Source organism: Rhinatrema bivittatum, chromosome 3 (genome assembly GCF_901001135.1).
Source record: "Rhinatrema bivittatum chromosome 3, aRhiBiv1.1, whole genome shotgun sequence".
Taxonomy (NCBI): Eukaryota; Metazoa; Chordata; class Amphibia; order Gymnophiona; family Rhinatrematidae; genus Rhinatrema; species Rhinatrema bivittatum.
The window spans coordinates 299,204,641-299,228,555 of record NC_042617.1 but is presented as its reverse complement, the minus strand read 5'-3'; the positions used below and the strand labels follow the sequence as shown (position 1 = coordinate 299,228,555).

General features: G+C 46.0%; 1 protein-coding gene across 1 annotated transcript in view; it reads right to left on the bottom strand.

Annotated features, from left to right (window-relative positions):
- The window catches only part of FAIM2 (Fas apoptotic inhibitory molecule 2), a 115,925-nt gene that overhangs the window by 68,899 nt on the left and 23,111 nt on the right, over window positions 1–23,915 (bottom strand). Inside the window, exons 3-8 of the mRNA XM_029595028.1 lie at window positions 23,257–23,377; window positions 22,672–22,736; window positions 20,265–20,318; window positions 9,263–9,313; window positions 8,604–8,643; window positions 175–212 (exon numbers count right to left, since the gene is read on the bottom strand). Of these exons, the coding sequence (XP_029450888.1) occupies window positions 175–212; window positions 8,604–8,643; window positions 9,263–9,313; window positions 20,265–20,318; window positions 22,672–22,736; window positions 23,257–23,377 (369 nt within the window). The remainder of the gene's footprint in view (window positions 1–174; window positions 213–8,603; window positions 8,644–9,262; window positions 9,314–20,264; window positions 20,319–22,671; window positions 22,737–23,256; window positions 23,378–23,915) is intronic.

The window sequence follows — 23,915 nt, the reverse complement described above, 5'->3', positions numbered from 1 at the left end:
GATGGGTGAGGTGAAATGAAGGTAAGGCTATAGGTTTAAACAGAATGTGGAGAGGCAGGGGACAGAATTTGGACAGAGAGTCATAGCTAACCTACTGTAAATGAAAAGGACTTAGGGAATTAATGGGGTATGAAAGAAAAAACTGTACAGAAGGTGTGGGAACCCAGTCATTACCTGGACAACATTCCTGTAAGATATGCCATGGACAGGGTCTAAAACGAAAACACATACAATGGTTACCGTCTGTACATTCTCCAAACATTGTGAGGTCGGTGAGCAGAAAAGTTATCTGGATAGCTCTTCCCGGATATTCACTGGAATACACCTGGGTAAGTGTTCCACTGAATATACCCGGGTAACTTTAGGACAGTTTCTGACCAGACTTACCCAGGTATCGTTGTCTGGCTAGCACTGAATATCAGCATTGCCCAGACAGACTGAAACCTTACCCTGGAAAGTACCAACTCTTTGCAGCTGGGTAAAATTTGTCTGGCTAACCCGAGTTATTTGGACAAAATTTATCCAAGGAGTGGGGACATTTTCAAATCTCTGGACCCAGACAAAGCATTTGAATATAGGAAAATTGGTTCTTACCTGCTAATTTTCATTCCTGTAGTATCACAGATCAGTCCAGACTCCAGGTTTTTGCCTCCCATTCCAGCAGATGGAGATAAAGTTTCACAGACACCGCCTCGTAACCCGGTGTGCCACCTGCAGCTCCTCAGTATTACCAAGTACCCAAGCATAAAAAGTCAATTAGGTAAAAAATGTTTCCAATACTCAACACTATCAAATTCCCTGGAACAAGAACAGGAAAGAGTAAAAATTTATAATGCAATTCAAAAACTCTATTGAAAGGATTTTCGAGAAACCTTTGCCATTCTTCAGAATTATTCAAGAACAAAAAACAGATCAAGCGGACTCTGAAACTTCTCTCCACCACTGGATGGGATTATGGACTGATCTGTGGTACTACTGGAATGAAAATTAGCAGGTAAGAACCAATTTTCCTTTCCCTGTATGTACCCAGATCAGTCCAGACTCCTGGGATGTACCAAAGCTTCCCTAACCAAGGTGGGACTGCGAGAGTCCCGCTCGAAGAACACTTTCACAAAAGCTGTCCATATCCCGGGCCCGGATGTCTAATCAGTAGTGCCTGGCAAAAGTATGTAAAGACTTCCATGTAGCCACCCTGCAAATCTCTTGCGGTGACATCAGTTGGCATTCTGCACAGGAGGCCACCTGGGAACGGGTAGAATGAGCCTTTAACCCTTCCAGGATAGGACGACCCAATAGCCTCCTTCAATCACCGTGCAGTCGTGGTCTTCAATGCTTTCTGACCCTTTTTCACACCAGCCCATAGCACAAAATGGAGATCCAACAATCTGAAACTGTTAGTGACCTCCAGATACCACAACAAAGCTCTTCTGACATCCAACCGTCTTAATTCTTTTGCATGAGGCGCACCAACCTCCAAATTTGTAAAGGCTGGAAGCTCCACTGACTGACTTAAGTGGAACGCTGAAACTACCTTCGGTACAAGTCAGAACCATCCTCAGAGAGACCTCGGAATCTGAAATCCACAAAAAGGGTTCTCTACATGACAGGGCTTGAAGCTCAGATACCCTTCTGGCTGAACAAATTGCCACCAAAAAAAATACCTTAAAGTCAAATATTTTATGGTGGCCCTCTTTAGAGGCTCAAATGGCACCTCACACATGCCCTTGAGGACCAAATTAAGGCTCCAAGAGGGGCACATCTGATGAACGGGGGGGGGGGGGGGGGCACAGATGCTTCACCCCTCGGAGAAAATGTATCACATCCAGATGGGCAGCTAGGGCTATTCCATGAACCTTGCCTCGCTAGCAGCCCAGGGCCAACACCTGCACTCTCAGTGAACTGAAGGAGAAACTTTTTGACAGGCATCTCTGCAAAAAGGCCAGAAACTGCGTCACCAAAGCTTGCCAAGGATTAACCCTTGATCCATACACTAAGCCTCAAAAACCCTCCAGACCCTGGCATATGCCAAGGAAGTAGAAGTCTTACGAGCATGCAACAGAATAGAAATAACATCCTCAGGATATCCTTTCCTTCTTAATTGCTTCCTTTCAAAAGCCAAGCCGCCAGACAAAAGCGATCCGCTTGATCTGAAAATATAGGGCCCTGTCATAGAAGCTTTAGCAGATGGCCCAGTCTCAAGGGGCCGTCCACTGCTAGATTGAGCAAATCTGCAAACCAAGGCCTTTGTGACCACTCTTGAGCCATGAGAATCACTTTCCTGGATGGACCTCTATTTTCCTCACAACCTTGCCTACCAGGGGCTATGGTAGAAACACATAGATCAGAATGTCGTGCGGCCAAGGAATAACCAGGGCATCGACATCTGCTCCGTGCTCTCTTCTCCGGCTGAAGAAGCATGGCGCCTTGGCATTCCTCTAAGTTGCCATAAGATCCATATGAGGAATGTCCCATCTGCAAGAAATTTGGGTCATTGCCTCCTTTGAGAACTATCACTCTCCCAGGTCCAAACATTGTCAGCTGCGAAAATCCACTTGCACATTGTTGGATCTCGCTAAATGCGAGGCCACTAGTGAGGCCAGATGTTGCTCCATCCCGGACATCAGCATCTCCACTTCCAGAGCAACTGCTCGGCTTTTGGTAACCTCTCTAGTGGTTGATGTAGGCCACCGTTGTCACATTGTTGACAGGACTCTGACTGCACGGTTGTGCAATAGAGGAAGAAACTCCTGCAGGGCTAACTGTACCACTCTCGTCTCTAGGCGACTGATGGACCAGGCCGCTTTCTCCGCCAACCGTTGGCCTTGCACCGACTGGGACTGACACACACACACAGAGACTGGTGTTGGTAGTCACTACAATCCACTGTGGCACCTCGAGGTCCACCCCTCGGCAAAAATGGTCCCAGCCAAGCCACCACAAAAGACTGGATCTGGCAGACTGTAAGCAGTAGTGGAAGATGAAACTGCTCCGAAATCGTATACCACCGGGATAGCAAGGCTTTCAGTAGAGGTCTCATATGAGCAAACACCCATGGGACCAACTCCAAGGTCGAGGCCATGGAACCAGGACCTGCAAGTAATCTCAGACCCTGGGCCCTCAGGTCTCCAACAGGTTCCGAACAGCTTGAAAATTCGCTCCTCCATTAGAAATACTGTATAATTCTGGTCGCCACATCTCAAGAAAGATATAGTTGCGATGGAGAAAGTACAGAGAAGGGCGACCAAATTGATAAAGGGGATGGAACTGCTCCCCTATGAGGAAAGACTAAAGAGGTTAGGGCTGTTCAGCTTGGAGAAGAGACGGCTGAGGGGGGATATGATAGAGGTCTTTAAAATCATGAGAGGTCTAGAATGGGTACATGTGAATCGGTTATTTACTCTTTTGAATAATAGAAGGACTAGGGAGCACTCCATGAAATTAGCAAGTAGCACATTTAAAACTAATTGGAGAAAATTCTATTTCACTCAATGCACAATTAAACTCTGGAATTTGTTGCCAGGGGATGTGGTTAGTGCAGTTAATAGCTGGGTTTAAAAAACATTTGGATAAGTTCTTGGAGGAAAAGTCCATTACCTGCTATTAATCAAGTTGACTTAGAAAATAGCCACTGCTATTACTAGCATCAGTAGCATGGGATATACTTAGTTTTTGGGTACTTGCCAGGTACTTATAGCCTGGATTGGTCACTGTTGGAAACAAGATGCTGGGTTTGATGGACCCTTGGTCTGACCCAGTATGGTAATTTCTTATGCTCTTATGTTCTTAAAAACCTTCTCCACTCGGGCATCGAAATACGCACCCAAGAACTCCAGAACCTGCAAAAGAGAAAGGTGACTCTTGGACAGATTCACTATCCATCCCAACGAACTCAGGCATTGCACCACCATGTCCACTGCTCATCTGCAAAGATCTTCCGACTTCGCCCGGATGAGCCAATTGTCCAGATGCAGGTGTACTAGCACACCCTCCTTTCTGAGGGCTGCCGCCACCACCACCATCACCTTGGTGAAGGTCATTGGGGCAGTCGCTAGGCTGAATGGAAGAGCACAAAATTGAAAATGCCTCCCTAGGATCTTAAACCGGAGGTACTTCTGATGATCTGGGTGAATCCCTATGTGCAGATACGCATCCATCAGACCCAAGGAAGCCAAGAACTCCCTGTTTCTCACCGCTGCTATGATGGACCTCAGAGTCTCTATCCGGAAATGGGAAACTTAGAGAGCTATGTTTACCTTCTTTAAATACAGAACTGGATGAAAGGTGCCTTCCTTTTTTGGCACCACAAAATAAATGGAATAACGCCCCATCCCCTGCTTGGCCTGGGGGACGGGAATAATGGCCCCCAGCATTCGCAGATGCTGTATGGTCTGCTGATCAACTTCTCTGCCGAGGCACAGGGAGTCACCATAAACAGATTTCTGAGCGGCCAAGCAAATCCTAAAACGTAGCCTTGTCCTATCATGATTAGAACCCACTGATATGACGTCATCTTGACCCACTTCTCGTAAAAATGATTCAGATGAACCCCGATGACTGGAACCAAGGAGTGGGCCAGCCTCGCCTCATTGCGCAGGCTTGGCTCCACCACTACCCTGGCCAGAACTGTCTTGGTCCACTCTGCGCCTGAAATGGCTGGCTCCAGGATTGCAACCTACCCAAGGTTTGCATTTGGCCAGCAACTGGAGCCCTGCTCTGACGGAAACGCCTTTGCCCCCAAAACCGAAAGTGCACTGGAAGAAATTCTTTGGACCCTTCTGGCTTGTTCTCCGGTTGCTTGTGTACTTTGTTATCTCCCAGATGTTTGATCAGCTGCTCCAAGTCTTCCCCAAACAGAAGTTTTCCCTTAAAAGGCAATGCTCCCAGCTGAGCCTTTGACGAAATGTCCACTGACCAGTTTCTTAACCACAGAAGCCTCCTAGCGGAAACCACAGACATCATAGTCCTAGAAGAAGTGTGAATGAGGTCATACAAAGCATCTGCACCATAAGCCATCACAGCCTCCAATCGCTCCTCCTGTTTGGACTTCTAGGACGACATATCTTTGGCACTCTGCAACTGCTGTATCCATCTCAAACTAGCCCGGAGCATGAAACTGCTACACACAGCTGCATGGATGTCTAGAGCAGACACCTCGTAGATCTTCTTCAGATGTACCTCGAGCTTCCTGTCCTGTAAATCCTTAAGAGCTACCATGCCAGCTACTGGAATGGTGGTCTTTTTTGTAACAGCCGAGACTGAAGCATCCAACTTCCGCACCCTCAAGCGCTCCAAAGTGTCTTCGAGCAAAGGATAAAGTTATTCTATAGCTCTGCTAACCTTAAGGCCAGTCTCCGGAGTATCCCACTCCCTAACCACCAACACTTTAATCAACCTGTGAAAAGGAAAAGTCTTGGCTGGACCCCTCAAACCAGTCATGACCAGATCCACTTCCTCCAGGTCAGCCTGGTCCTACGAAACGGTTATTCCTAATTCTGCCAGGACTGGCAGGATCAGAGGCCCGAGTTCCTCCCTTTGAAACAGGCGAGCCACAATGGGATCGTTGCCTTCCATCGTTGGGACTTTTGTCATATCCTCTTGCGGATCCTGTGAGCATCGAGAAGGCTCAGCATCAGGAGAACCATTCCCAGATGGCAATCTCTGATCAGAGTCCTCTGAGGAACCCTCCTCGGTGGCTCCTGACCTGGTAGGACCAAGGACCCTCCGAATCCTAGTCGCTCCCGAATGATAGTAGAATCTTCCTTGGGGAAGGTTCTACAATCATTCACTTAGGAAAGGACTGCTCTGCAGCCTTGCGGGCTAAAAATGCTTTGTGCATCAACAGCACAAACGCAGCTGAAAAAGGAGAGTCATCATCAGAATCCTCCTCCAGAGGATCAATCTCCTCCTCTGACTGCCTCCTGTAGGCCCCCGCGCTTCCTTGGAGCTGAACTCAACTGGAAAAAGCTTGGACCGGAGATCCCCTCTCCCCGCTGCAGCCTTCCCCTTAGCTGCGAGTGTATCCAAGATGGCTGCTGTTCCTACGCTCAGCAAAAATGGATTGTCGTCCCCTTGCACTGCAGCCTTCGGCCCACCAGAGTCGTGTTGCTTCAGAGCTGCCACCGCAGTCCCTCCTGATGTGCCCTCTCCACCAGAGAGGCAAAGGCGCGCGGAGCTGTCACCTCACATGGTGCATCGGCACCCCTTCGGCATGATCAGGCCTGGCTGCGACCGCGTGGCAGATGCCCAAGGGAGGAAAGGCAGTGGGAGAGCCCAAAACAAAATATGCACCACTGAAGCTGTCTCCCTCTACCACCAGCGACAGGAGATTAAAGCAAAGTCAATGCACCTGCTTCCCTTGATTTCCTCTTTATTTTTTCCACTTTTTTAAACTTTATAAAAAACACAAAAGGAACAATCTTATCTGAAGCGTGGCAGAGGCTTCTCCCAATCCTCCTGGAGGTGAGGGAACTGGTCCACCAGCTTTCACCTCAGTCGAAATCCAGTGAGCAATCTAGGGTCCCCCAACCCCTGCTCGTCCATCTCTTCATGGTCCCACCAGGACCTTCCAACCTCCTGGGAAACAAATCGTTGCTGGATCGAAACCTCTTCTTCTTATTTTATTTTATTTTTTCAGGTGCAGGTTTTGCACCTCCTCCATCTGCTGGAGACAGAAATACTGAGGAGTAGCAGGTGGCACACCGGGTTAAGAGGCAGTGTCTATGAAATTTTCTCTGTCTCCATCTGCTGGAAGGGAGGCAAAACCCAGGAGTCTGGACTGATGGTTTGTATAGGGAATGATCTTTTTGAGGTCTATGAAAAAAAACTCAGTGGCCTATCTGGCCAAATTCTGGCACCCAGTTTGCAGCCTAGATTTAGGCCTGCCTTTTGTGTGCTGCTGTTAGTTGGCTAACTCCCTTCCTCCCCTCCTCCTCTGGTGCCACCCACTTTTTGAGCGGCTTTAAATTAGCTGCTCAGCCCCATGCAGTTTTCAGAGGAGGGTACGATCTAACCATCAAAGTAAAGAGGTTGGATGCTTTGAAACCTGATCCCCATTCAGAACAGTGCTGATGTGGATATTAGACGTATCTGGCAGATTTCATTATGCGGGGCAAAATCTGGCCCAGAAATTCCCTGAGGTTCAGCACATGAGGGAAGCAGAGGCTGCTGATGGGTGCGCCTAGCTGTACTATTTCTTTAAGTCCAAAACATTTTCTGCGCCCTATGAGTCTAAGTGTAATACACATGACTTATGACAGCCACGTGGCATTCTTTTCATTGCTCGCTCACTGTTGGCCCTTCCACAATGCTGGCATTGTGGAAGGGCCAACCACACAATCCATTTCCTCTATGCAGTAATATATGGCAGGGGCAGGGGCTTTGCTGGACATGGGTAAACAAGGCTCATACTCTGCCGCTTCTGGCCACAGTGCCCCAAATCACAGGCAGCCCGGAACAATTCTTCTGTTTATTTCTTCAGCTTCTCCCTTCCAGGCAGCCAGCAGGAAACGGAAAGGGAAGAGCTGGAGAAGAGCACAGTACTAGGACTAGGGGGACTAGGGGGCACTCCATGAAGTTAGCATGTAGCACATTTAAAACTAATCGGAGAAAGTTCTTTTTCACTCAACGCACAATTAAACTCTGGAATTTGTGGCCAGGGGATTTGGTTAGTGCAGTTAGTATAGCTGGGCTTAAAAAAGGATTGTATAAGTTCTTGGAGGAGAAGTCCATTACCTGCTATTAAGCTGACTTAGAGAATAGCCACTGCCATTAGCAATGGTAACATGGAATAGACTTAGTTTTTGGGTACTTGCCAGGTTCTTATGGCCTGGATTGGCCACTGTTGGAAACAGGATGCTGGGCTTGATGGACCCTTGGTCTGACCCAGTAAGGCATGTTCTTATGTTTCTACTCTACAGTGTATGCTCCAGCTTCCCCTCCTTCTCCTCGTGTGGGGAGAGGAGAGTGAGGGGGTGAGCTGGAAGAAGGCACTAAGACAGCACGGGGCCAATGCAATACCGTGCACTAGCCGCTGCGCACACCTTAGCATGCAATTGGAAGCGTGTTTTGGATGCGCACATGGCAGCACATCACTGATTGAGAAAGAATCAGCCAGTACAGTGTGTCCCTTTTGGCTCTTCCAGTGTGATTGGTGCCGATTTTTAAAAAATTTTTAAGCCAGCAGAACTTCAGTAATTCTAGTGTTTTGTGTTCTTACAGGTGTAATCAGCAGAAGAGAAAGCCCCTGCTCCAGGGAGTTTAAAATCTAGTCATTTCTGCTCTAAACTGGCTTGGACAAATCTAGTGGGTTTCTTCCAACGCTCAACTGCATCCACACACTCCAAAAACAATGCAGGTTTTCAAAAGATCACAGCTGAGATTTTGTGTTGGCTCTGCGGCTGTTAAATGCAATGATACGTTTGATTTCCAAGGGACTCTACTCCAGTCACTGCCCTTTCTCAGGAACTATATGGGGAACCTTACACAAGCTTAGCAGGGATGGTTTTGGAGCAGTGAGGGGGTTGCATCCTTCCTCCCACCACACAAACGAGAATCCAGAAGAGTCAGGAAATGGAACATTTTCACTGTGTGTACATATTACTTACAAAGATGCTCAGGAGGATTAGATTCCAAGGGAAATGTCTCCTGCAAAGAAAGGCAATTGGGAGGATTTGTTACTTCAAAGTAAGAAAGCTGATTTGTAATCTGCCTGATCACTGGGCAAATGATAAAGCTGACAACTATCTCAGTTACATTCATCTGCTAGCTACAGATAAAATAGAATTGCCTGTTATTGTTACAGAAATCGTAGGAGTATATTCACTGATCACCTTGAATTGTTATTACAAAACACAACTACATTATTCTGCTTGGTGTTGGAGGACTGAAACCCAGCTGCATTACTTGCCCTGCTTTACAACCCTGAGACCTGCACTGTAATACACTAATGAATTAGCTACACTATACTATAATGCTGAGATACAGGCTGCACTGTAAAAACAGCTGTATTTACTGTGCTAGCACTGAGGCACAAATGCACAAATGTGTTATCTTTGCTGTACTACAGCTCTAAGACAAAGACTGCATTGCATGAACTGTATTACAGCAGCGATATGGCTGCATTATTCCATGACGGCAAAGCACCGCGTATGAGTGAAGTGCCACTGCGATATTATTGTACTGAGAAAGATCGAATCTCACACCCACGGATAATAAAGCTGTGCAGTTGCCCTCGATTTGGCTTATTAAGGAAAAAGAACATTACCTGGCACTTGTGCAGCAAGCCAGAATCATGTAGGTCACAAAGAAAACAGCACTGAGGGGGAAGAGAAAGAAAGGAAGGACTGGTTAGTAAACCTGTCACTGGTTTTACTGAGTGGTAGATGGCTGTACCAGTAAGAAGGCTCTGTATCTGTATTTGAGTTGTGATGCCTTTCAGTGGACCAAATTAAGACTTAGCCAATGATGGTGCCATGCAGGAGCTTTTCACACTATGCACACTATGTCAAAAGTCATCTGAAGTAAGGGCCTGCATGATCTGGAAAGCTCGGGTACAGCACCTCCAATGGATAATTTTTATATTGGTCCAGTAAAAGACAACGCAACCGGCAAGAATCTGCTAACTGTGCTCTCATATAACTTGCCTAATCGACTCCACTGTGTAAATTGTATATAATTCTTACCATGTAAGCAATTACTCTCTGCTTACATGCACTGCTCTCCAGTTAGAAATTGTTAATCTATCCCTTTTTTTTTCCAGGAGCCTTGTTCCACATTCCCTGTTGTAATGTAACTTTCGCTTTCAGTGTTAACTGGTTTACCCCCTAGTTTATTGTAAACCGGTACGATAAGACCTGGTCTTGAGCATCGGTATATTAAAAGAATTTAAATAAATAAAATAAATAAATAAGAATCTAATTGAAAATGCACTATCAACATAGAATCATAGAAATATGACAGCAGAAAAAGACTCTATGGCCTATCCAGTCTCCCCATCAGCCCAATTAATTTAGCTTCCCCTGTGTTTATCCCATGTTTTCTTGAATTCAGATACCATTGTCTCCACCACCTCCACTGGGAGACCGTCCCATGCATCCACTATCCTCTCTGTGAAGAAACATTTCCTAAGATTATTCCTGAGTCTAACCCCTTTCACCTTCATCCCATGACCCCTTCCTCATTCCCGAGTCTCCTTTCCATTGAAAGATGTTTTCCTCCTGTGCATGGAAACCTTGGAGGTATTTAAATGTCTCTATTCTACCTCCTCTATTCTGCTTTCCTAGAGTATACATGTTTAGATCTTTAAATCACTGACTACTTTAGTAGCCACCTCTGGACCAACTCCAGCTGGTTTATACCATTTTAGAGGTCCATATTCAGATACAGTCTGGCTAGCAAAGTTAGCCGGATAAGTTTATCCGGCTAACTTTGGAGGTATATTCAATAGTGAAACTGCACCATTGAATATAGCCGGCTATCTTAAAGTTAGCAGCTAACTATAGCCATCCAACTTTAGGATAGCTCTTTGGCCCAACCAGACTTAGCCGGCTAAGCCATCCAACTAACTCTAAATACTGGAGTTAGCTGGCCACCTTAACCAGCTAACTCACCTCCTCCCAGTTCTGCCCCTGGAACGCCCCTAACTTAGCTGGCTAAACTGTAGCCACTTATCTTATTAGCTGGCTAGAATTGGCTGGATAAGTGCCAAAATATTCTACGTGACTGCTACTTTAAACTACAAACTATAAAAAAAACTCAGGCCCCTCCTACACTTCTCAGATTTTCGCACTGTAATCCAGTCCATCATATTTTCCAAACTTGATTACTGTAATGCCCTACTCCTCGGCCTCCCCTCCAACCACACCAAACCTTTGCAACTTCTACAGAATGCTGCTGCCCGTATCCTCTGTAACACAAGAAAAAGAGACCACATCACACCAACCCTCATCAAACACCACTGGCTACCAATTCAATCACGCATCCTGTACAAAACATCCCTCATCCACAAGAGCATTACCAACGATAACCTCCATTGGCTCTGCCCCCCTCTCCTTCTTCGCTCCTCCACAAGACCCACCTGTCCTGCCCTTCAAGGAACCCTCCGCACTCCCTCTATCAATCCCTACAAACTGCTCTCCACAATGAATAGGGCTTTTTCCCTCGCCGGCCCTACCATTTGGATTTCCCTCCCTCCTGACCTGCGCACAGAGACATCCACACCTAAATTAAAAAAGAAACTCAAAACATGGCTTTTTCTTCAAGCCTACCCGTCTACCAATCCGTCCTCATAATTGCTAACAGAACCCACAGACATTTGTCTCTGATTATTTTTGTAAATACTTGTAAATTTATGTAAATTTAATTTCTGTAAACTAGTTTTCCCCCCTTTTTTTGATTACTGTTTCCTGTTCCCATGTTTTAATTTCAGTTACTGTTCCATGTAAAGGCCTTTGCCTATTAGTTCTAAGTTAATTGTAAACCGATACGATGTGCAAATGGTTATCGGCATATAAAAAATGCTAAATAAATAAATAAAATAAATAAATAACTTATGAGTTAACCGGCTAAATGCTTTTGAATATAAAGCTCTTTGTTTATTGTTTATTTTGAAGGTGTGGCCTCCAGAACTGTACACAGTATTCTAAATGAGGTCTCACCAGGGACCTTTACAGGAACAATATCACCTCATTTTTCTGCTGATCATTCCTTTTCTTATGCAGCCAAGCATTTTTCTGGCTTTTGCATCACTTTATCCACCTGTTTGGCCACTTTAAGATCATCAGATACGATTACCCCCAGATCCTGCCCTTTTTTCGTGTTTAGAAGAATTTCACCTTCAATACTGTATCTCATAAGAGCCAACTTTTGAAAAAAATTGGGGGTGCTGAACTCAACACAGATTACATCATCCCCAGTGAAAAAGAAAAAACAGAACACGGTAGGTTATGAATATGACTGACCGGTCTGTATTTAAATGTCCAGAGAGGAGCAAGTAATGTGAACATGAGAAAGACTCATGTGGCTAAAACAAAAGTCAGGGAAAGGAAAATTGTTTCTTACCTGCTAAGTTTTGTTCCTGTAGTACCTCAGATCAGTCCAGACTCTTGGGTTTTGCCTCCCTGCCAGCAGATGGAGACAGAGAAAGATTTGATGACGCTGCCACTTAACCTCATGTGCCACCTGAAGCTCCTCAATATTGAACTGTACCAAAGCTTAAGAAAGAAACTCTCCCAAACTTCCAAATAACTTCTTTTATTTTCTTTTAATGGTCTGCATTATATAAAACCAGAAAATAGTCTGAGCAGATGACTCTCATCCTCCAAAGGTCGGGTGGGTTCTGGACTGATCTGTGGTACTACAGGAACGAAGATTAGTAGGTAAACCAATGTTCTTTTCCCTGTACATACCCAAATCAATCCAGACTCCTGGGATGTACCAAAGCTCCCTATACTGGGTGAGGCCTGAATAGTCCTGCTTGCAAAACGCTCTCACCAAAGGATCGAGGACCTGTATCCCCCACATCCAGGTGATAGTGCCTTGCAAAAGTATGCAGCGACTTCCAAGTTGCTGCCCTGCATATTTCTTGTGGAGAAACTAGCTAAGCCTCTGCTCATGAAGGTCTGCAACTCGGAAACTCTCCTAGCTGAACAGATTGCTACCAGAAAAATGACTTTAAGTGTCAAATCCTTAAGAGTCGCCCTTCTGAGCAGTTCAAAAGGAGCCCCATACAAACCCTTGAGGGCGTAAATTCTTTACACCCTGAAGAAACCGAATAATATCCGGATGAGAAGACAAGGCAGCACCTTCAATTTTGCCTCTAAGAGAACCTAAAGCCGCCACCTGATCTTTAAGAGAGCTTAGTGCTAGACCTTTGACCAAACCTTCCTGCAGAAAGGACAAGATATCCACTACCACAGCTTCTAGAGGATGCACACCATGCATGGTATACCAGGCTTCAAACACCTTCCAGACCCTGACATAAGAAAGCAAGGTAGACTTTCTTCTAGTCTGCAACAGGGTTGTCCCCAGAGCTTCAGAATAGTACTTATGTCTCAATCTCCTCCTCTTAAAAGCCATGCTGCTAGACAAACGTGAGCTGCCTAGTCTGAACATATGGGACCTTGGTGAAGAAAGCCTGAAATCTGACCGAATCATATCGGCCCATCCACAGCTAAATTTACCAGATCCACGATCCACAGCCGATATGGCCACTTTGGAGCCACCAAGACCACCTCACCTTGATGTTTCTCTATTTGATGTAACACCTTTACCACTAGCAGCCATGGAGGAAAAACGTAAAGCAGCACTCCCCAAGGCTAGGGCACCACCAGAGCATCTACGCCCTCAGCCCCAAGCTCTCTTCTCTGGCTAAAAAACCAAAAAACCGTGGCATTCTGACAAGTTGCCATTAGGTCCACGTGAGGATTCCTCATAAGAACATAAGAAATTGCCATGCTGGGTCAGACTAAGGGTCTATCAAGCCCAGCATCCTATTTCCAACAGAGGCCATATCAGGCGACAAGAACCTGGCAAGTACCCAAACACCAAGAAGATCCCATGTTATTGATGACAGTAATAGCAGAGGCCATTCTCTAGGTCAACTTGATTAATAGCAGTTAATGGACTTCTCCTCCAAGAACTTAGCTAAACCTTTTTTAAACCCAGCTACACTAACTGCACTAACCACATCCTCTGGCAACAAATTCCAGAACTTAATTGTGTGTTGAGTGAAAAAGAATTTTCTTCAATTAGTCTTAAATGTGCTACTTGCTAACTTCATGGAGTGCCCCCTAGTCCTTCTATTATCTCTCTTGGATGAGCTGCATTGCTGTTTCCGACAGCTCCCATTCTCGGGGATCCAACATTCTGCGACTCAGAAAATCCACTTGAATGTTTTCTACACCTGCTATGTGCAATGCTGCTATGCCCTCCAAATGTTCCTCCACCCATTGAATCAACTCCTGAGCTGCCTGGGCCAAAGCTTGACTCTTGGTCCTCCCCTGTCGATCGATATAAGCTACTGTAGTCGCACTGTCTGAAAGCACCCTCAAGGACCGACCACTGACCATTGGCAGAAAGGCTTGCAGTGCCAACCACATCGCCCTGGTCGTCAACCGACTGATAGACCAGGAAGCCTCTTCCATACTCCAAGAACCTGGAGTCGACTGATACTAACAAACAACTCCCCAACCAGAGAGACTGGCATCTCTAGTTAAGTACTATCCAATCTGGAACCTCCAATGTTATCCCACACAGCAAATTGGAATCCAGTAGCCACCAAGTCAGACTGCTCCATGCCATGTCCTTGGGAGGTAGGGAAATAAAAAACTCTTCCAACAGCAGGTTCCATCAGGCTAAAAGAGCCCCCTGTAAAGGCCTCATACGGGCAAATGCCCATGGGACTAGCTACAGGGTAGAAGCCATTAAGCCCAGAACCTGCAAATAATCCCACACCTTGGGAATTGGCAAGGCCAGCAAATGCTGAACCTGCCTCTGCAGCTTCTGAGCCCACTCTTCTGTCAGAAACACCTTGCCCTGCTGCGTGTTGAACTGGGCACCTAAATACTCCAGGCACTGAGCAGGAACCGAGTGACTCTTTGTTCGGTTTACCACCCAACCGAGTGATTTCAGCAAGCGGACTACCTTCTGCACTGACGACAGAGATCCTCGGACTTCGCCCTGATCAGTCAGTCGTCCAGATAAGGATGTACCAAAACACCTTCCTGAAGCAACATGGCCGCTACAACCAGCATCATCTTGGTGAAGGTACGAGGAACCATGGCCAACCCAAAGGGAAGAGCCTGACATTGGAAATGCCGACCAAGGACTATAAACCGCAGAAACCGCTGATGGTCCCTTCGAATGGGAACATGCAGATATTTATTTAACACTTTTATATACCGACATTAGTAGTAACATCATACCGGTTTACATCCGAACTAAAAAGGTGGAAAGTACATAAAACAGGTACTGGGGAGGGGCAAAGAACCGAGAGAGGCCGAGAAGTAGCCGGAAACAGAGCATAGAGAAATATAATACAAATAATATGCCTCTGTCAGATCTAGTGAAGCACAGAATTCATCCGCACGCACCACTGCAATAACGGACCTCAGAGTCTCCATGTGAAAACGCAGAACCCTGAGCGCCACATTCACCTTCTTTTAAGAACATAAGAAATTGCCATGCTAGGTCAGACCAAAGGTCCATCAAGCCCAGCATCCTGTTTCGAACAGAGGCTAAACCAGGCCACAAGAACCTGGCAATTACCCAAACATAAGAAGATCCCTTGCTACTGATGCAATCAATAGCAGTGGCTATTCCCTAAGTAAACTTGATTAATAGCCGTTAATGGACTTCTCCTCCAAGAAATTATCCAAACCTTTTTTGAACCCAGTTACACTAACTGCACTAACCAGAAGTCCAGAATTGGCTGAAAAGTGCCTTCTTTCTTTGGAATGACGAAGTAAATGGAATACCTTCCCTTCCATTGCTTATTGCGAAGGATGGGGACCACCGCTACCAGCCACCGCAACCTGTTCAGCGTTTCCCAGACTGTGAGCCACTTGACTAACGAGAAACGAAGAACAACTACTGAATGGGCCATGCAGATTCTAACGCTTAATCGTCTCTTATCACTGTGAGAACCCACTGATCCTGAGTAATCATGGTCTACTCCCCGTAAAACTGCGCTATGGAAGGAATTCCGGAGTGGACCAGCCACACCTCATTGTGAAGATTTAGCCCCCGTGGCACTACTGCCTGCAGCATCTTGGAATGGCCTTTTGACCCATGAAAGAATGGACCCCAGGAATGGCCCCAAGTAGAGAACTGTTTCTGTAGCACCGACAGTCCCCTAGATTGCTGGGACCTTCTGAAATCCTGAAAACGAGAATGCACCTGAAAACATCTCTTACTCTTAGGTTTATTCTCAGGCAACCTATGGACTTTATTCACCCCCAAGTTCTTTATCAACTGCTCAAAATCCTCTCCAAACAAGAGTTTACCTTTAAAAGGTAAGGACCCCAGTTGAGCGTTGAAGGAAACATCCGCCGACCAGTTACACAACCACAGCAACCTTCTGGAGGATACTGCCAACACCATAATCCTAGAAGACGTCCCCACTAAATCATACAAGGCATCCGCCCCATACACCACTGCTGCCTCTCTGCGCTCTGCCCTGTTTGCATCTCTTCCAAAGGTTGGCTGTGTCTCCTGTAGCTACTGAGTCCAGTGTAAACAAGCCCTCTGCATAAGGCAGACACCTCAAAAATCCTCTTTAGAAGCACTTCCAACTTGCAGTCCTGCAGATCCTTCAATGCTGCGGACCCCGCAACTAGAATAGTCATCTTCTTAGTTACTGCAGAGACCACTGCATTGACTTGGGGAGCGCGAACAGTTCTAATGTCTGCTCAAGCAGGGGGTAAAGCTTTGCCATAGCTCTCCCCACCTTCAAGCCGGCCTCGGGAGTATCCTACTCCCTGTCCACAAGCTTCTTCACTGATTTGTGATAAGGGAAAACTGTTGATGGGGCCCTCAAACCATCAAGAACCTGATCAGCACCTTCCAGATCCAAATCCTCCTGAAGCACTTCAAAACCTAGCTCATGAAGAACTTGAGGAATTAGCGGACCTAACTCCTCTTTCTGGAGAAAACGCATAACCTTCACGTCATGACCCTTGGAAACTGGAATATCATCTATATCAGCTCCCTGGACGTCAGCTCCAAATCAGGGTCTACAGGCACATCCTGCCCAAGGGGGGCCCCAGCCCCCACAGGGGAAACATCAGAGACTTCCGAATTCTCCCCCTTCAGGACCGTCGGGATGCCACTGGCAGACCCCTGAGCCACCTGGGAATCCTTCAGCTGCCCCTCTGATTGACCACTAGACGCCGAGGGGGCAAACATGCCTGCTGCCTGGCCAAATAAGCCTCATGCAATAATAACACAAAATTAGCCAAAAACGGCTGAGAGTTAACTTGCGTAGCAGTGCAGGGCTCCTTCTCATCCCCCGAGCCCTCCTGGCCTCCTTCGGCACTAAAAAGAATTGGGGACAATAGCAGGAAGGCATCCCCTCTACCCCTGTTGAACCAGAAACGGCCGACTCAGAATTTAAAATGGCCGCTATTCCCGCACTGAGCAGGAAGGGATCCTCTCCCTTTCATGCTGCCCGGTGGGGCTCCCAATGCGGGGGCAAAGCAAAACGCAGCCTCTTGCCTCGACCTTTGGATGAGCCCTCCTCAGCCACGGCGCAACCAGCACAGAGGCCATCTCGAATAACCCAGGATTGCACCGAGCCGCACACACGGCATGCGGAATTGCACCGAGCTGCACGCGCGGCATGCCAACCTGCGCCCCATAGCGCTTACCTTGGTGCTGGAGAAACAACCCTAGAGCACCAAAAACAGCCACCAAGCTAAGAAGGAGGAATTGCCTCTCTCTCTCTCTCTTTTTTTTTTTTTTATTTATATGAACTTTATGAAGCTAGCAACCCTGTAAAAAGATACATAGGGTAACCCCTGCTTCAAAGGGGAATCAATCCCCGAGCCTGCAGCTGCTGTAGTGGCCTCGTGAAGGGGAGGGATCTGGACCATCAGATTTACACCCAATGAGCGCATGAACCCAGCCTACAAAAGGGTTACCAACCCTCCTCTCATCCACCTATTACAGACAGGGAAGGACCTACTAGAATTCAAAATTCCCTGGGAGGAAGTCTCAAAAGAAAAAAACTCCTATGTCCACTGCAGAGCTGCAGGTTTGCACTATCCACCATCTGCTGGAGACAGAGAAATACAATACTGAGGAGCTGCAGGTGGCACATGAGGTTAAGTGGCAGCGTCAGCAAAACTTTCTCGTTCTCCATCTGCTGGCAGGGAGGAAAAACCCAGGACTGATCTGGGTGCGTACAGGAAAACACTCAAAGTCCCATAATTCATTCTTCTCTCCAGTCTCAGCTCATCCTTACCAGTCTCCTCCCTCCTGCTCCATTCCCCCACCCCCACCAACAACCCATCCACATCACAGTCTCTTCCTCTATCCTCTCCTGTCACCACCATACTTTCTCAACCTTCCCTTTCTCTTATTCTCCTTATCTACTCTTCTCCCTCTTCTCTATACTCCTGCTATTCTCTTCATTCTCACCCTCTTACATGGGCATACTCTGAATTTTATATTTAGAGGGAAGAGGAATTAATCCCTCTCTTCCAGCGTCACTCCCTACATCCCCTTAGAATGCTCTGCTCCCATTTCCCACTGAGCTGTCCTCTGTTCCCCTCTCAATTCCTCTTCCCATCCCTGCACTCCCCAACAGGTTTCTCTTCACCCCTCCTTTTAAAGTTCCCTTCACCTAACCACTCACCTCTGCTCCTCTTATCACATTCCCATGTCCTAGCTTGTATCCCCTTTTCCCTTCTCATAGCCCAAATCTCCTCTCTGTTAGCCTTCTCTGCTAGTCTCCCAGCCCCTCTCACCCTCACAACCTGTATCTACTCCTTTCCCTCTCCCATAACTCTTCTTCCAGTCCTTCTCCTCACAACTTCTCACCTTCTTCTCTCCCAGCCAAACTTCCTTCTTTCAGTTCTTCTCCCAGCCAGTCTCCCCTTTCACAACCAACTCCCAGGAGTTCTCTCAGCCCTTCTCTCACCCTGCTTATAGCTCTTCTGTCCCTCTGTCCTAGCAGCAGCCTCCCCCATCTTCATTGCACCTCAGACAACCTGGCTGTCCTAGACTGCTGCTGCTGCTCTCTGGTCCTCCATTGGTCAGACATTCCACACTCAGCCAATAGGCTGTAGGGAAAGGCGGGAACAGTAGCTAGGAGACAGAAGTGCAGTGCTTGCCCTCCCCAAAGCTCATTGGGCAGACATTCCACAGCCAATGGGGTGCAGGGGGAGACAGGAGCAGTAGCTAGGAGACAGAATCACTTCCTTTCTGTCTGCCCCCCACATCTCTGCAGCATGGAGTTTTCAGCTTCTGATCCACAGGAGACAATATTGGAGGTGCTCAAGCACCCACAGATCTGGTGCTTATGCTGTACCTTGCTTTTGGGTTTTGCAGTGTAAATGCACTACTTTGCATTTTTTTATCATTAAATCTTAGCTGCTAGACCCTAGACCATTCCTCAAGTTTTGCTAGACCCCTCCTCATGATTTACACACCTTCCTGGCGGTCTACCCTGTTTCAGGGTTTGGTATCATTGGCAAAAAGACAAACCTTTCCTGACGATCATTCTAAGTCACTCACGCAAATGTTGAACCAGCCCAAGAATCCTGAGGCGTACTGCTAGTAATGCCCCGCTCCTCAGAGTAAACTCCATTTACCACTACCCTTACTGATCTCCCACTCAGCCTGTTTCTAGCCCAGTCAGTTATACAAGGGCCCATAATAAGGACGCTCAGTTTATTTACAAGTTGCCTATATGGAACCATGTGAAAAGCCTTAGTGAAATCTAAGTACACTGCATCTAGCACTTTCCCTTGATCCAACTCTCTGGTAACCCAAAGAAATTGATCAGTTTCGTCTGACAAGATTTACCTCTAGTAAAACCATGCTGTCTCAGATCTTGCAATCCATTGGATTCCACAACCTGTACTATTCTTTGTTTTAGCAGTTATTCCATTAATTTTCTCACCACCAAGGTCAGACTAACTGGCCTGTAATTCCCAGCCTCCTTACTTCAAATTTTATGAATAGGAAACACATCTATCCATTTCCAGTCCTCCAGAACTACACCTGACCCTAAAGAAACATTGAAAAAAATCAGCGGAGCTGCCAAAACATTTCTACGTTCCCTTAGTAACCTCGGATGTATCCTATCTGGCTTCTTTACCTTATCTATTTTTTTTTTCATATTTTCTTTATTAACATTTTATGTTATAAAGTACAACAGCTTTTCCAGATATTGTCTTTTACCTTCTTTTTGTGATCTCTTGTAGTTTATGAACGCTTATCTTTTCTCCCTTATCTTTTCAGCTATTTCTTTAGAAAACCTTAGTGGCCTCTTTTTCCTCTTTTCTTTATTTACTTTCCCAACAAAAAGTTTAGTTACCCTTATTAAAATGTATATTTGAATCTGACACAAATTTCCAGGGTCCCAGGGCTGCTTCTGGCACCCCACCATTTACTATGCTGATATTAGAGTTTGGAGACTGGCACAGAAGGAATTTGATCTAACTTGACTGAACCATGCTTTCCTTCCTCTTTCAGTGGCTGAGATAGTACAAGGAAGTGTTTAGAATGCTAATTTCCTATGGAATCAAAGGACAGATACTCACTAGGAGGCAATGTACCAGGCTGGGTTGGACTGGACATATCCTTTCACTGGTTCACTGTGGGAAATAAGAGAGAGCAGAGTTAGAAATCTGAAGTGAAGAAATACTGGAGAAGGTTTCAGGATATTCTTTCCATATCACCAACTATACAGAAATATTTGGGCTGTTTTCCCTCAAATCTCTAAAAACAAAATCCCCCCATATTGATCCCTCTCTGAAAACTACCAGAAATGAGAGAACCCTTTTCCAACAAATGCAAAAAAAAAAAAAATGGAATGTTCATGCAAACTACTTGCAAAAAATACCTTTTTTAATCCTCAGCTTGCTGATTTCTGTCATTCTTCTAGATGTCGTACCAATGAGTTTTCGACTTTCCAGTTGTCCTACCACTAATTCTCTTCAGTAGGGATGTGAATCGTTTTTTGACGATTTAAAATATCGTCCGATATATTTTAAATCGTCAAAAAATCGTTAGGGCCACGATACAATACCAATTCCCCCGATTTATCGTTAAAAAATCATAAATCGGGGGAAGGGGGAGGGCAGGAAAACCGGCACACTAAAACCCCCTAAAACCCACCCCGACCCTTTAAATTAAATCCCCCACCCTCCCGAACCCCCCCCCCCCCCAATGCTTTAAATTACCTGGGGATCCGGCGGTGGTCCAGAACGGCGGCAGTCCGGAACGGCCCCCTCAATAGAATCGTGTTGTCTTCAGCCGGTGCCATTTTGCAAAATGGCGGCGGCCATAGACAAAAACGATTCGACGGAGGAGGTCGTTCCGGACCCCCGCTGGACTTTTGGCAAGTCTTGTGGGGGTCAGGAGGCCCCCCCAAGCTGGCCAAAAGTTTCCTGGGAGTCCAGCGGGGTTCCGGGAGCGATTTCTTGCCGCGAATCGTTTTCGTACGGAAAATGGCGCCGGCAGGAGATCAAGTGCAGGAGGTCATTCAGCGGCGGTCCGGAACCCCCGCTGAACGACCTCCTGCAGTCGATCTCCTGCCGGCGCCATTTTCCGTACGAAAACGATTCGCGGCAAGAAATCGCTCCCGGAACCCCGCTGGACTCCCAGGAAACTTTTGGCCAGCTTGGGGGGGCCTCCTGACCCCCACAAGACTTGCCAAAAGTCCAGCGGGGGTCCGGAACGACCTCCTCCGTCGAATCGTTTTTGTCTATGGCCGCCGCCATTTTGCGGCGGCCATTTTGAAAAATGGCGCCGGCTGAAGACAACACGATTCTATTGAGGGGACCGTTCCGGACCGCCGCCATTCTGGACCACCGCCGGATCCCCAGGTAATTTAAAGCATTTGGGGGGGGTTCGGGAGGGTGGGGTATTTAATTTAAAGGGTCGGGGTGGGTTTTTAGGGGGGTTTAGTGTGCCGGCTCATGATTTTAACGATTTTTCACGATAGTTTACACACCCAAACGGCAACAATACGATTCCCTCCCCCTCCCAGCCGAAATCGATCGTTAAGACGATCGAGGACACGATTCACATCTCTACTCTTCAGACCTCTCCTTTTTCACTCTCCTTCATCCCCTTCAGTCTGGTTTCAATCCCACTCCTTCCAATGAATTAGTTCTACTCTACATAAATTCTATGAACAACTTTGTTCCTTCTCTTGTCTTCTTCTGCATCTCTGAAATTGTTTTCCTTTTTTCTGTTCATTCACTACCTAAACTTTTATGCTTTTTAGTTCATCATCTTGCTTCTCCTGACTAAAGGCTTTTCCTGTTTTTTTAGACCATGAACTGACATGCTTCTGTGTTGGGCACATTTCGTTTTGTAGTTGATCTCTGGTTTTATATACTGGGCCTGATTTTAAAAAGCATTTACTCGAGTAAAAACCAGGTTTACTGAAGTAAATTCACTTTACTTGAGTAAGTGGGTTTTTGAAAATTGCTACAATATATGCCATTGACTTGTCCATAGGATTTACTCACATAAGTGCACTTTACTTGAGTAAATGACTTTTGAAAATTGCTACAATAGTAGCTACATTTACGCATGTAACTCCTTTTGAAAATTACCCCCATAGTGTTTTGTTAAAAGGTTCTAGCTAAACATCAAAATAAACAGAACAGAAAGTCCTTCCTCATCATTCCTTATACCTTAATATTTCACCCAGAAGATAAACTCCACAACATTCTATCCAGAAAGTGAAGTTTGTCATATACAATATAGTACCAGAGACACCCATCCTCTCTCCGCAGACAGAGAGATAACCAGGTTCTTAAAACACAGATCCTCTCTCCTCAGATTGATAATCAAGTATTGATTTGAACCTAATACACAGATCCTCTGTCTTCTGAGAAAGGACAATGTTCCTATGTATTGATATTCTGATTCTGGAGAGAACATTACTAAAATATCCAAGAAAATGTATTTTTTTATGAAATATTGAAAACCTACCTAAAGGTGAAAAGGGCCACAATGCCCATGGTAACAAAGAGCTGAATCATAATGATAGCATAAACCTGAAAGGAGAGACCAGAAGAAATGGGTATAGTTGCATCGTTTGGATACACAATAGAAATTAGGATCTACAAGTTCTGATTTATACAGTGAAACACTATCAAGATGATTTATATTTTCAAGTTCAGCCTTAAGCTTCCTTTGCTTTCAAGATTTCAGGCTTAATTTGTTCCATTTCTGTATGTTCTCCTGCTCCTATCCTAAATGATTCTCGAGATTCCCAGATTCAGTTACGACTTCAAGGTCAAGCTATATGTCTGGGTCTTGGAGTGCAGGGGCCATGTTTGCTGTAGTTAATGGGCATCTACGTATTTTGGAGGTCACTTACAATGTTAGGTTCTGATAACACCACTCATGTAGAGCTTTCTAGATAGCAGGGTGTGCCTGAAGTACTGCAACTACAGGGGCACCCTACCTTTGGAAAACCTTGTCTTGATTAGCTAAGACCCCTTGCTGGAATGTTAGAGTTTTTGAAGATGAGAAGGGCAGAAAGTTTTTGGGTATTCCTTTCCTAGTCCACACCTTTCTGATGAATATTCTCCGGACGTTCTTGTCATCCCAGCTGAAGGCTGTCAACATCTCTGTGTCTTCAGAGTACCCTGCAAAGGTTGGACTGGTACCTGGAAAAGAGGAAGAATTAAATCTTTCATTTCCCAGAACCTAAGCGCTCACAGTGCTGGCTCATAACCTTCAAATGCACAGAAAGAGATGCTGAATTATGAGACATGTAAAACATCTCCCAAGGATTGCAACACTCAGAAATAGCTATGAGTATGCTCAGCATGGTATAAAAGCTAGGAAGATATTCATAATGGAATGAAGCCTGACAACATGCTCAGCATTAGGGATGTGAATCGTTTTTCTGACGATTGAAAATATCGGAAGATGCCCATTAACTACAGCAAACATCGGAAGATATTTTCAAACTCGTCAGAATTCGGGGGGGCCCCTGAACCCGATAGGAAAACCCCACAAAATGTTTCTTGGGGTTCTCTTATCATTTTGGGGGGGGACGGGAAGAAAGGGCACTTAAAAATAAACCCCAAACCCATCCCGACCCTTTAAATTTAATTCTTTCTTATCCCCCAATGGAGCCGGCCTCCGTCACATGGTAGGAGCAATGGATGGCCCGCGCCATCCATTGCTCCTACCATGTGACAGGGGCCGGCCAATGGCACGGA